Source organism: Pterocles gutturalis, unplaced genomic scaffold (genome assembly GCF_000699245.1).
Source record: "Pterocles gutturalis isolate BGI_N339 unplaced genomic scaffold, ASM69924v1 scaffold42071, whole genome shotgun sequence".
Lineage (NCBI taxonomy): Eukaryota > Metazoa > Chordata > Aves > Pterocliformes > Pteroclidae > Pterocles > Pterocles gutturalis.
The window spans coordinates 9,043-23,500 of NW_010101919.1; the positions used below are offsets into that span (position 1 = coordinate 9,043).

At 35.1% G+C, this 14,458-nt stretch overlaps 1 protein-coding gene across 1 annotated transcript in view; it reads right to left on the bottom strand.

The window, feature by feature from the left end:
• Positions 1-205: 205 nt before the first annotated feature.
• LOC104470096 (DNA excision repair protein ERCC-6-like 2) overlaps positions 206-14,458 on the bottom strand; it is a gene marked incomplete at both ends in the record, with an annotated part of 20,576 nt that continues 6,323 nt past the window's right edge. The window contains 7 exons of the mRNA XM_010084900.1: positions 206-360; positions 1,101-2,289; positions 3,313-3,393; positions 4,507-4,659; positions 7,905-8,004; positions 9,333-9,428; positions 14,269-14,414. Coding sequence (XP_010083202.1) covers positions 206-360; positions 1,101-2,289; positions 3,313-3,393; positions 4,507-4,659; positions 7,905-8,004; positions 9,333-9,428; positions 14,269-14,414 — 1,920 coding nt within the window. The remainder of the gene's footprint in view (positions 361-1,100; positions 2,290-3,312; positions 3,394-4,506; positions 4,660-7,904; positions 8,005-9,332; positions 9,429-14,268; positions 14,415-14,458) is intronic.

Genomic DNA, 14,458 nt, shown 5'->3' on the forward strand with positions numbered 1-14,458 from the left:
GGCCAATGTAAAAAACACCCCAAAAAAACAAAACACAAAAGTAATTTATTAGACCTCCATTTGAGCCTCCTTCTCCTCCCATCCTCAGTGGCTTTGATCATTCATGGTGGCCATTAACAGAAAAACAAGCTTGTTAGAGCTTTTCAAGATGAAAAACGAAGATTAAAAAAAAGAGTAAAAACATTTCCCAAACATTTCTCTTTACCTTGGCACTACAGACTGCTACATTAGCGGGGAGCTGGGAAAACTGCTTCAACTGAAACACATCTCGCACTGCCCACCGGCTCAAGCGATTCTCAGCCTTGCTGGATCCAACCACATTCTGATTTGAATGAATATATGCCACTTCTTGAACACCATCTGATATATTAAAGAGAAAGATATAATCAAAGATGTTGGTTATTCCAAAACCCTGAAGGTAAACAGTTGCACTGAAGAAGGATGTTGTAATTTATAAAAAAATTTTATATGAAAGTTGTAAAATTTGTTATGGTTTCACTCAGCACCAAGTTTTTCAGCTCTATGAAATGAACAACAATCATTAGACTTATTCAGATTTATTCAGACAGTTTAATACTGCTTCAATTTCAGTGTGGTTTTTTTTTTCAGATGGACAAAAACCTTTCAAGGTATCTATGATTTAACAGCTGCTATATTACTGTTTAAAGTTAAGTCTCTAACAGAATCAAATCTTCTACATGATATTTCAAACTCTCAGATCACACAATTTTTTTTCATGCAGTTAAGTTTTTATTTAACACTCCTGTCAAGATTTTTATGGTTTTACAGTTCAAATATTTGGATTTGTGAATTCTTCATAAATCTTCAATCTTAGCATCTTTCAACAGACAGTAAGTGTTTAAAAAAAAAAAAAAAACAAACTACAAAGCAGAACATCACCCCAGAAGACAGGAAAGTAAGGTTAATAGGTAAAAAGAGAGATACAGAAAGACATTACTAAATAATTTAGCAGAGTATTTATCAGTATCCTGTAACAAAAACATGTATAGCAGGAAGAACTTAAAATTTGCCAATTATAAATTAAACATATGTTACTAATTTAGTTGAAATAAAATCAAAGAAATCAAATTACTAGTTACCTAAATATCTGTCCATTGATTCCACTTTTTGCTCTTGATGTTCAAATTCAGTTTTACTTGTAGAAGACCTACGCACGGCATAATTGCTAGACTTTATTTGTGCAGAGGTATCTTGAACAGGATGAAGCATTTTAGACCCAAAATGAACTCTCCTGCTCCGGCTTTTACCCGTACGATTTTGCTTTCTGGCACAAACTTTCTCAACTACTAAGTTATCTTCAGAGGATGAAAGGTCATCTGTGTTCCGAGAATCACTTTCCTTTTCTTTTTTATTGGGCTTCTTTGCTTGTAGCAGAGTTTTGGAGATGTTACTTAGTCCATTGTTATGGGCATGTCTTTCTTTCCATTTCAAAAAGCTGAAAGTTCTTAACTTTCTTGACTCAGATTTATGGGAAATTTCAATATCATCAGACTCATCACTTACGTCACTTGCTTCTTTCAAATCTCTTGTGTTCTTGATGTCTTCAAAAGACATGACTTTGCTGAAATTTGACTCAGTACTATGGAATCCAGATTGCCTACTGTCTCCCTTAAATAGAAACCTATCTTTTTTTTCTGCTAGCTCTTCACAATTTTCAGGTGTTGACCTGTATACTTCAACTTTTTTAGTAAGCATTGGTTGCTGGCATGCTGGACCTTGGGTAGGAAAGACGACATCATCATCCTCTTCAGAACTGCTTTCAGTTTCCATGACTACATCACTTTGCTTTGAAATGCCTTGATCCTCACTTTCCCTGTCCCCTTCCTCCTCAGAGCCTGATAAAACAAGCCAGTCTGTACTATGCCTATCTTGTTTTTCAGTTTCATATGGTGACTGACCCGCTTTCTCATGCTCCAAAACAGGCACATGGCTCTGACATTTCTGAAATTCACTGTGCTTGCTTTTTACATTTGTTCTTACAGTCTGATCATCAGAACGTGAATGACGAGAGTTATAATTATCAGCTTCTTTGGTAGTTTCAATTTCTCTCTCCAACAACTTAGAGAATCCACACTGCATTAAGGAAACCTGTCCCTTTGTTACCATTAAAAGACCTGCATTGCAAGGCTTCCTTCTGTCACATTTTTTGATTGAAGTTTCCAGAATATCATCATCACTGAAGTCATCAAAAAAATCTGTTTCTTCTCTCTCTAATTGTGTCTGAATGCTTCGGGGATCTCTATCTTCCTTACAGTCTGATTGTTCACACTAAAAAGAAAAATAATTCATAGCAAAGGTATTTAAAATATAAACAATACACAGAACACACCAAGGCAGTGTAAAAAAAAAGTCCATTTTCACTATGTTACTCAATTAAAAAAAATACATAATAGTATTACAATACACAAATAGAAAGCAAACAGAAAACAAATCACTGAGATAAATTACATGGAAGCTTTTGTCAGAACAAAACTTTCAGCAGAATAACAATGAAAATAAGTAAAATGTATATTTGAGACAATATATGTTGCACATTGCTAAAAAACCCCACATCTTCACAATGCACATCCAGATTTTCCTGGTTTATACTAATGTTTTTGCAACTTTTCATCTTACAAAGGTAGTTTGAAGAGTGACTTCATGATTCAAACCTTAATACTATGTAATGATATTCATAAAGAAAATACTCTTATAGCAGTGTATATGGGGGCTAACACATTTTAAAAGAGCTACGAGTACATAACATTCAGCTCTAAAATTAGTTGAGGCCTACTGTAATCAAACAAAAACTATGCCCAGGCAATCTTAAAACATTTTTAAGATACAAAAGCCCAGAATACAAAACTGTGTACTACTGAGAAAAAGATTACGATAAAATGTAAATGTGAAGTCAGAAGGGAAAATAAACTTTTGTACATGAAGTTTTAAATTTAATATATTGATTGTGATATCACCCTGCTTATCCAAAAGCATTTAACATAAGCTGAAAAAGTTCCTGTTTGTCACCAAGTCCAATGTGAGATCATGACCATACAGTGATGTATTAGCAATGTGAGGTTATGACCAATGTGATGGCATACTGATTTAAAATAATACTGACAGAAACACAGACAGCATGACATTATCTAATGCATTACAATATGTAAAACAGGGGCAAGCAGACAATAAAAGATGTCAAGTGTAATCTAGGGTAAAAGAAATATCAGCCTAACAACATCCTGTCCGCATTTGCAGTATCAGCAACTACAGGGACTGTCATGTTCTGGTCCGTAGTCCACAAAGACACCTCACCTTTTCTGAGCTACGTGGAGGATTCTCTTCCTTTAGCCATGTGGTTGCTGTCATGACTCCTGCTTCTACTCGCCCTTCCCTCTAAAGCAATCAAGAACATATGTAATAAAACCTGTATCTGTTCAAGTTAACAAATGTAAGCCCAGAGAAAAAGTTTTTCTTTCTTTCTACAGAGGCGTAAGGACCAGAAGCACAATCGGCAAAGTCCTAAGACTTACATTTTGTCAATTCACCTACTGCTCTTTGATCTAACACATAAACTGCAGGAAAAGTAACATGCTGCATAATTTGTGAGGATCTTATGAATAGAGTTTAATAATTTTAAACTTTTTTCCACAGCAGAATACCTGGTACAATGTTCATATTACACGCCATGTTTTAATTTCATTTAGAGAAGTTTTGAGCTTCATATCCCCAAAGTATGTGTTCTTACACCACTCTACTCTTTTGGCTATATTACCTTTATACTGATCTGTCACATTTCCCAGCCTCTTCCTAGCATAGACAACATAACAAAATAAAGGGAAGAATAGAGAGAAACCTAGAATAAAGCTGCATTAAATTCCAAAATGCAAGTTAGCCGCATTGTAACACTGCATATACTTAAAATCAGTTTGTACTACACACCATGGAACCGGGTCAACAGTCTTTTTAGAGTAACTAAGAAACTAATCTTAAAATATGAAGGCTCAGTTATGTACTTCCACCCTGTAACATTTTTAAATACAGCATTATAAAACATATATTATTAAACAGTTTTTTGACATCTCAAAATGTACTATAAAAAGGTTACTGTGATCATAAAAAATATTTCTGTGATCAGAATTCTGGCTTAGAAGGTCACTTGGAGCTAATGATGAACAAAAGGTATCTGTGCACAAAGTTGACAATACATGAACGTATCACAAAAATAAGTGATGGCATTTTTATGAGGAAAATAAATATATTTTTAAAATATATATCAAACTTTTGAAAATCATAATCCAAACCTTTTCCCATTTTTTTGTTTGATTTGAGGAACTTTATCTGGTCTACCTCAGAGTGAGACATTAGCATGCCTGTTTAATTTAAGACACTGCATTGATAGACACTATTTAAGTTTCACTATTCTGTTTTACAAAGTGTTTCCATTTAAAATTATGACAAAATATCTCATAAGGAAAGAAAAAAATGTAAAAGGATAAGACTTTACACCTCCAGGATGTCTTTGGTAAGACAGGACCCATGAATCCTAAGTTTGAAAAGGTTATGAATTCCAAAAAGCTCTCCTTGATGTTCCTTTGATCCTTGCACTGCCTCGAAATACCGCTTCGCATTTTCACTTCCAACCACCGCACAGTGAAGTTGCTAAAATAGAACAACACAAGAGATTTCAGAAGTGTTTGCTCCAACAACATGTCAGAATTTCCTGGCATCCATACTATATACACAGCTTTAGTTGGAGCAGGCAGAAATTCCTAAGAGAGGATATTTCGTTTTAATTTCCCTGGCAGATGTTGGTACAATAGATTGTGGTATAATATGAACCTGCTTGGGTTTATTGAACAAAAAAATTAAAAATATTTCAAGTCTTTTTCTTCATTGTTGTCTAATATCAGACACCTACTACACACACTACTGACACTCCTCTATATCTTGACTGCTCATCTTTCCCCACTACTAAATTCTTACTATTTTTTTCATAGTCCTTTGCATTGCATGCTTACTAGGTAAGGACTAAATAAAGCCACGAGATTACTCCTGTCTCTGAGTATTTTAATTATCATGCACTCTTGCTAAGTAGATTGAACAGAAATGGCTTAAAAATATTCCAGGTTAAAAGGAAAGACAAGTAAATAGTCTGACAGGCAGAATTAAAACATTTTTGAAATCAGGCAGATTTAGCTGCATTCCCATGACTGAAAATTTTCAATACTTACACAATTGGTATATTTGACTTTAAGTGGAAGAACGTCAAAACCATGGTTTTATGGATAGCAGACCTGTAACATATTTTGTAACTGTCTCTAAGCAGGTGGTAGTTCTTCAGTTCTACTCACTTCTAGTTCTAGCACTGAACAGGCATGTTCCTAGACAGCACACCTATTTAATTATGTAGGCCAGTAACTACAGTGTAGTCAAGTTCTAGTTTAACTTTAGCTAAGCACAGTTTACATCTTTCTTGACTTATGCATGGTATTTACAAAAGTATAGTGTACATATATAGCTTATTTGGGTTTTTATTATGTAAGATTTCAATTTTATTTACATTAGATTCTCCAACTACGTATGACTAGGTCAGACAACCAAACATCACTAAATAAAATTCAGCAATTTAAAAATCAAATAGATCCCTCAGTAAGAATACACCACAAACATGATAAAGCATTTTCACGTAAATTCATTTCATGAAAAGGATGGCTGACAACATTTTCCTCTCTGAGAGGACATTTGTAGAGTTCACCAAGAGCCACATATCCACATGCGCTCATGGTTTCTGAATTTTCAACAGCAGAAAAATGCATTTTCTTCATAACCTACTGAAAATTTCCTAACTGTTCTCAAGTGTCAAAAGCAAGGAAGGCAATCCAAGTGTAGACTAAAAAAAAAAATAAAAAAAATCCCAGATTTACAATTACTCTGTTTATTGCTTCTTATTCAACTTGAAAAACACAAGTCAACTTGGAAAAAAAAAAAGACAAGAGTCTTTCAAGAAGTTTTACACATGCCTTTTGGAAATCCAAACAGACAGTAGACAGGTCTTATTTATCTACAAGATCACCAACTCCAAAGACCCCTGTGAAGCATGACTCCCCTCCTTCAGGATTTTAGTGAATACAGTGGTCGTAATCCACTATCATTTTGTTAGCCTTTCTGAGACCTCTCTTACTGATACTTGCTGTTGAAATGAATTCTACTTTGCACAAGGGAAACCTTGGAACAGAGTGCTCTCTAAGCTTTTCCATTTATGTGTATATAAAGAATAAATCAAGTAGGTGTTTTGCATGAACGTACCATTAAACCTCTCTAAAGTAATGCCCATAGGCAGTACTATTCCTGCTTCTGATGTGCTTGAGAACTAGATTACTAGCTTTTATGTTTTTAGACCACTGTATCTCTAAAATAGGTTGTGGACTTACCGCATTTTATATTTAACTTGCCTCATTAGTATACGATTACAGATATTAATACGTCTTAATTCTGAGCTTGTGAAACAGTCTCTGAAAATTGCCCAATTACCTGTCAGCACTTCAACCTATCTCCCACTTCTTTTAATTTCTTCTTAACAAGTTTCCTCTTTTTTATTTAGATTATTTTGTCAAACTAAAACAGAACTTCAATGGCTTTTTGGCTTCTACAAAACACTGAATTTAAGTGAGATAAAGTCACTGCCACACTTTTGAAAGTAACATTATAAAGCAGGCCATACACATTACTGAGAACAGCTCAAGATTGATCTTCCAGCTCTGGGTTTTCTGACTATCTGCTCTGTGAAATCAGATAATCTTAGAATCTCATTCTTATTTGTCACTTACTTAAATCTTAGGAGGATTATGACAATCCGTATACTTCTGCATTAAGTTCTCATTCAGCCTCCAGCCTCCTCCTTGTAAATAACCCAGCTACAAGAGGGGGCTTGTCACTGATGACTCAATACCAAATTTTTCTTATTTATGGCCAAAAATTCAAATTATTAGGTTAATTCATCAAATTTCACAAAGCTTTCTTTAATATCTAACATCATTTGCCCACTGAGGTGACCTGCTTTTTCTTTTCTATGCAATGTATTCTTCAGGACAACTGTCATCTCACTGATTTTTTTCCTTTCTCTAAGTCTGTATTCCCCTAATGTCAGTAACTTAACTTAAAACCAGACACCTTATTTTGTAACTTGCAACTTTTGTTGAGGAAAACATGGACATATTTCATCTAGTTTCTTATTATTCTGCAGCCTGCTCTTTCTTCATGTTGGAGTTTGCTTGTTTTTTAACTCTGATCTCATCAGGAAACAGTTGCTAGATTATGTGTTCCTCAAACCACACACTGTCCTTCGCAGTTGTAGGTGTTCAAATGTATCAATGCAAGTGGCAAAATTTAGAGAGAGCAAGTGTTTCAGGGTGAGCACTCTGGCAAGCAACACCACTTCTTACCTTGGTAATAACAGCAACGACAAGCTCTTTCCTTTTATAAGCAAGTTTTTAGAGACACAAGAGTAGCAATGCCTTCTTGCTTTTCTTCTATAGCAGCAGCAAGATTTTTGCTCTCTTTCTCCAGCCTTTCATACGAAAAAGCTGCATGAATCAGACTGCTGGAGATACTAACTACACCAGTTACAGATTTTTACAAGTCTTTAAATAAAACAGTTCTCTGTATAACCTAATCAATGTATATTGCATAATTAGACTGTCAAAAGTTAGAGAAAAACTTGAATAAAAACATAATTGTTTTGTTCTCTGACAATTCCTAAATGATGTATCTCTGCTTAATAAGTTAAGGTAACAGCATATGTCATAAAATCAAGGTGAACTACAATTTTGCTACAGGCTAGCTTAGCTTTCAGTCACTGAAACTGCTAAAAAGAACTCACAATTTAAATAGTTTGTGAACTTTACCTGCTTATAAACTTGTCGCAAGTACATCATCTCCTCCACAGTTCCCAAGGATATCAATCTAAACACTTTAACATCTTTGTATTGGCCAATCCTATAAGCTCTGCAAGGACAGTGGCATATTAAAAAACACTTTTTATCAGTAAAAAAATAAGAGCAAGCTCTTAGGGACAGTAAAATAAAAGCACTCCAGTAAACCAGGAGTACTCTAGATAATTTATGCATTGTAGGGTTTGGGTTTTTTTTTTTTGTTTGTTTTGGTTTTTTTTACTTTTCCAAATTTCCTCAGTATTTCATTTCCTTTTCCCGTACCCTTAGTTTTCCACATTTCTTCCCAGGCCTAGCCAGTTGAAAATACATCTTCCACTATGTTTTCTCACACATTTCCCCCCCCCCCTTTGTCTCCATCTGCGCTTGCACAGGATACACTCCTATTTGCATTATATAGGAGTTAAATCACGGATTACATGGGGCAGGCTGCTTTTTCTTAACTTTATAAAGCACTTTGCAAGTTACAACATCATAAAAACAGCTAATGAACAGGCAGTGTTCTATCTAAACGGCAAATTCTGAGACTTCTAATACATTATATTTCAAAAATTCAAGAGAGGCTGAACTAATATATAGAAATGAGATCTTACAAAGATTCTTTGAAGACAGTCCCTTTCAACAATACACATTTCTGACAAATATTTCTCTAGAACAGGTGCACATAAACACCCTTCAGAAAGTAGAAAGACTCTTAAAATGGAATTACATACTCGGATGGGACAACAGAAACAAATTTATTTCTGCTTGTAAAAATACATAAATCTACTGAATTTTGAAGGCTTCCAATGTTATTTACTTCAGCTATTAAAAAGTCTGTCCTGAATTCCTAGGAAAATATCCTATGTTCAAAAAGGCTTAAAGGAAAAATCCAGGTTCCTGGAAATACTCCAATGGCATAATATCAGAAATGGAAGTGAGTGCTGAAAACACACTAATCTCCACAAGGGTGAAGCAGAAGAGAACATAAATGTTTTTCCTTCAAGGATTCTGCAATTCAAAACATCATTTGAACTAGGGTGAACTACAATATACTCTGTCCTGAAAAACACAGGAAAAAACGCCATCCAGCTCCATGCACACACATGAATACACACGCACACGAAAAGTTAAGAGTAACTATGTGTTGGTTTTTTTTAATGAGCCCACCATAGCAGTGTCACAAAAATAAAATGGAAAACAAGAAGTAAAATTCTGGGTTACAAGTAAGAACATCAAAGCTAAAAAAAATATTTAACTGGACATTTCTTACTCTATTGTAGGCATATCAGACTATGTAAAAAATTTATTGCCTGAGGAACATTTTAGTTGGACAATTAGATTACAGAATCAAAGCAAACGAAGAGTATCATATGGATCAAGTTCTGTATTTTGAGAGTGTACCTGTCAATAGCTTGAAGATCATTTGCTGGATTCCATGTAGGATCAAACAGTATAACAACATTGGCACCAACAAAATTAAGACCCAGTCCACCAGCCCTAAAAACATAAAAATAAAAAAATATAACTATTTGACAGTAAGAAAAATAGAACAATTTTTTTTTCCAGTGTATTAGGTCCATATCAGCATACCCTTCTCCAACATACAAAAAAAAAAAGTACACAACAGAGAAAAAAAGGGGCACAACAGAGATACTGAAAACAGTGGGATACAGCTTTGTGTTACTGTTGTGTAAATAACCATAGTACTCAAATAACCACTGCTGTAAAATGCAGTCTTCTCACCTAAGCAGCAACAAGATTACAAACTGTATGACTAGCTGAGTCATAACCAACTGCTGGCACCTTGCTATAGTACAAGTCCTGATCGCTACTTCATACCCAGGACTCTACATAGGCCAACTGCCCCAACCATTACATTGAAATTCATAACCACCTTTATGCCAGTTAATATTATAGAAGCAGGAAAATATGTTTTAAATAGTCTGCATTACATTTTACTTCCTCTAATCCCAGTATATAGTTTTGACAATAACACTATGCAGCTGCCACTAAAATGGTAACAGTCTAAGGTAAGTCACACCTGTAAGACTTAAAAACTCTCATAAGTGTATTTGTACAGTGTGCAAGTTAACTGTCAAAAAAACAGTCAGCCATACTGCTGCATACGAGCAACATTCACACTGGTCATTACAAGGAAGAAAGTCGCTGTAAGCAAATTAGCTACTGTGTGGGTTAGTAGTCACAGGGGTACCAGTTAAATCACCTTAAAACATTCAACAGCTGCAGTGTGCTTTCAGGTAAAGCCTGCAAGCCAGTAAAGAATTTTAGCATATGCATAATCTGGGGTAGCTAACTAATGCCTTGCTGAATCCAACAAAACTGTTCAGTTACTTAAGAGTTTGGTGTGTGCATAGCTGAATGATTTGATAGGAACAAAACTGAGGAAAATAGCACTTCTCATCCAGCTGCAAAACAAGCAAATACTGAAAATGCTTTCAAACTGGGTCAACCAACATTTCTACACAGAGACAAATTCCTATACAAGCACATGCTAAATACTATTACTAATTTAACTATTAAAACAATTGTTCACATTGACATAGGCAGCACTAATTTCACGTGTGTTTTCTTCCTGAATGAGGTACTGCAAAACGGAAAAAGTCAATCCTATTTAACTCACCAAGCACCTGGTTTTAACAGATTACTTTATATTCTGCTTGTTTAAAGCAGCACAAAAGGTAAAGATTCCAGGTATAAAAATGAACAGACAGAAACCAAGAAACCAAAAGGTTATGGAGTCCCACCACTTTTTGGTCTTCATGGAATCCTTGTTAATGCAAATACAGTTGTGGCCTCTTCCTTCCAAGTGTGGTGTGGTGTTGGGTTAGTTAAATCTGGAATGGTAGAGGATGTGGGAACCTGCCAATGTTAATGGAAGCTTCTGGAGGACGAGCATTCTCAAAGTTTGAAATGCTGAATAAAAATCTTTGTATTTTTCAGAATACCTTACTGTATTTTGGAATTTTGGTGCATTTCTTTTCATTGAGGACAGAATTCAGCCTCTCATCTTACCAAGCCAATGGTGCAGTCAGACTGAAAGATAAGTCAACATGCTTTTCCAAATGCTTTCTCATAAAAAATTGCAATATTTGGAACTGAAACATGAATTAAACCTCAGTGCAAAGCCCTAGTGCAAGTAAAACAGACTGACTATAAAAATTAACTAAACAGGATACTCAGCTTCATAAAGATTTTGTTTTTCAATATTTTTAGGTATCCCACAAAAATTCAGATACTCTAAAAGAGAGAAAGAACGGCCCCTATATCCTTCATGGACAGAATGAATGCTGTAGCTAGTTTATGCATTGTAGAGAGTATCTTCCATTTTAACTATAACTGTAACTAGCTGTTAGTCATTACTGCAAAATGGTCCATGCAAATTACCATATGTCTGAAATGAACAGCCCTGTATGAGAGATCTCATAACAGTTCTGTTACAAACCAGTTTTCAAAAGATCATCTTATTTAAAACTGTACATTGGATTAAATAAATGGCTTGGTCTGGTATCTTGTCCCTGACAATAACTCAGTGTTCAGAAGTTACAAAACAATATTGCATTAGGAAAGTTTCCATGAAAGTTTTGACTATGCAATTCTGTTTACCAAGTTAAGTTTTTCACAGTTTATAAGTTCTCTGTTTCACTGAGATCTTATGGCTGAGAGTTCTTTGAATGTGACTACATGCGCCTTAAAAAATTATTTGCAACACAATTGTGAAGAATTCAAGATAAATGAAGCCCTGTAAAAGTAAAAAGTAATGGACAGCAGTCCAGTAATGGACAGTAATTGAGAATACTGCAGGTAAAATGGAAGTGCCTACTGTAACCTTTCACGATAAAAACTATTTCTGCAACCTTCATCTCTTCATCATCTAAGCAATTTTCTTTACACAATAAAGAAAACTGAGAAGCAGAAATATATTTTCACTTAAAATTATACCAAAGGAATTAAACTAGAGAAAGACTAGCATGGAAAGTCCAGAAACAGTGATTTATTTTTAAAGGGGGGAACACTCGCTGCTCTTATTTCTTCCAGAACACTGTGATGGAACAGGACTGCATAGACTTTAGTGTTGTACATATACAGTTCCCCTTCTTCAGGCTAAGCAGCATTGATGGATTTGCAAGCTCTGACATTCTCCTGTCAAGTTATAGCAACTCCAATAACTATTTTAATGTTTCTGAGCATGCCCCAAAATCCCCTTCTCTTCTTCCATATAATCACACATATTCCCAGCAACACCAGCACAGGACTGAAAAACTCTGAAACAGATTTTACTTAATGAGCCTTAGAAGTTCCAACAGACGTACACCTATTTTTCCATACAGTTCAAGGCTGAAATTCATGATCTATACCTAATGGTTTGATGGAATTTACAAGCTCTGAAGAAATCAGTCATATTTTCTCTCAACACCCATAAAATATATTCATCCATATAGCTACATTAGTCATAGATATCAATAAAGGCATTATGGATAGCTAAATGATTATGTTTGATACTAAGATTAACTGCAAAACTTGAGGTCAAGCTATATAGATGGACAGATTTTTTTTTTTTTTTAACTTAAGACTTATTTCTCAAAAACCCCATAAACCAATTAAAATCAGGATTTCCAAATACCTACAGGCTACATGTAGGCAATTCCACACAGAAACAGCATTTTGCCCGTATTTGAAAAAAGAGAATATAAAACATGAACATTGTAAATTTAACAGTGAAGGTATCACTGCTGTCTGCACTGTAACTTGCTAATTTATGGATTGGAGCTTCCTGTTTAAAATTGTGTGTTAACTGTGCCAGTGGAATATAATGACAGACTCAAAATCACTATGCAATTCATCCTTTGCAGAATGCATTTCTGCAGCCAAAAGAATGCGCAAGTATTTTCGGCGAAAATCAACATTTGGCTCTCCAAGCAATGGGACTTTCAGAACACACAGAAGTTGACTACACAGAATAGTCATCCAAAAACTTTGCAAGAAAGTACAGACAGAAGAGTATGACCCAATTCTGTCAACATACTGCGTTGAGAAATAAAGAATATACTGTAAAGTCCTAATGCCTAGAATCTGAGTAAGAGGAAAGATGAATCTCTCATAGAGTAGAATTACAATAAATCACTTTCTGATTTCCAAAAGACTACATAATTAAAGCTGCTTCCATTACTGTATATCAAGCAAGCAAAAAGATCACTTCTTGTTATCTGTGATAAGCTACACAAATAATTTCACCTTCTGTTTTGCTTAGTAAACACCGGTTATATTGACTGCATTTCCATCATTGTTTGTTCCTTCCATTTACTCAGTAAGATGAGAAACACTAAAACCAAGAGAATCGAGACTCTCATCTCAAGCACCATCAGCAGGCATGGAAAGCTCACCAATTCACAAGCTCTCGTAACAGAGAGGATAAAGTCTCTCTGTTTACCTGACCTTCATTTGTATTTCTATGTAAATTAATGGAAGAGAACTGAAAAGGTTATGAAGACACAAGTCAACTAGAGTGATAGAGGCACAAACTACAGAGTCTTTCCTAATGCTACAGATGCAGTAATTCCCTGCTGTCCTGAGAGACAAGGAATAGGGACTCAATGAAGGTCTTAGGGAAGCTGATGGCCAGATTCCACAGTTGACAGAGAATACAAACAAATGTGCGTGACCAACACCACAAATCTCTTCACAACACCAGAGAACATCTGAAGCCAGTTATGACATGCACTTCCAATAATCTTTAAGATAGTGTGGCTCCTCCTTTCTAACACACAAATGAGGACTAAAGTGACTGTATAGGCAAGAACAGCATATTTGCATGTTTTATTGAGTCTCACCAAGTTTAATCGTCCTGCCCAGATGAAAAATTTCTCTTGTTCCCTTTCTGCCCTTGTCTGGTAACAAACTTCATCCAAGATGAAAAATGGAAGTAACCAGAATTTAAAATGAAAGCTTTTTGTGGAAAATTACATAATAGTAATAATAACAATAATATCAATAATAACAAAAATAATAATGTTTTAATGATAACGTTTCAAAACTGTTTCCTCACTCCTACAGCATCTGGAAATTTAAAACCAGAATTCAGAAGATGCACTTGTTTGAGATGTTAGAAATCCTCGGAGAGGAGAGGAGAGGAGAGGGAAAAGGAGGAAGTCTCCAGATATTTTAAGAAGCATCAGAGCACAGCAGTGAGTCTATGTTTACTAACAGATAAGAGAACAATTCACTTTTTCAGAAAAATAATCACTCACAAGGTCATCAAGCAAAATGCAGAGTAATCTACGTACTAGAGTGAAACAGACTACAAGTTAAATTTTCTTACATTGTAGATACAAGACATATGTTAATTTCTTGAATGCTGTTGAACTCTCTTACAATTCTGATCCTATCTTCTGATTTTGTATTTCCATCAAGTCTTTGGTAATCCAGCCCAGATGCCATACAGTATTGTTCCAGCACATCTAGCAACTGGGTCGGGGTGGGGAAAAAAAAAAAAAAAAAAAAAAAAGAAG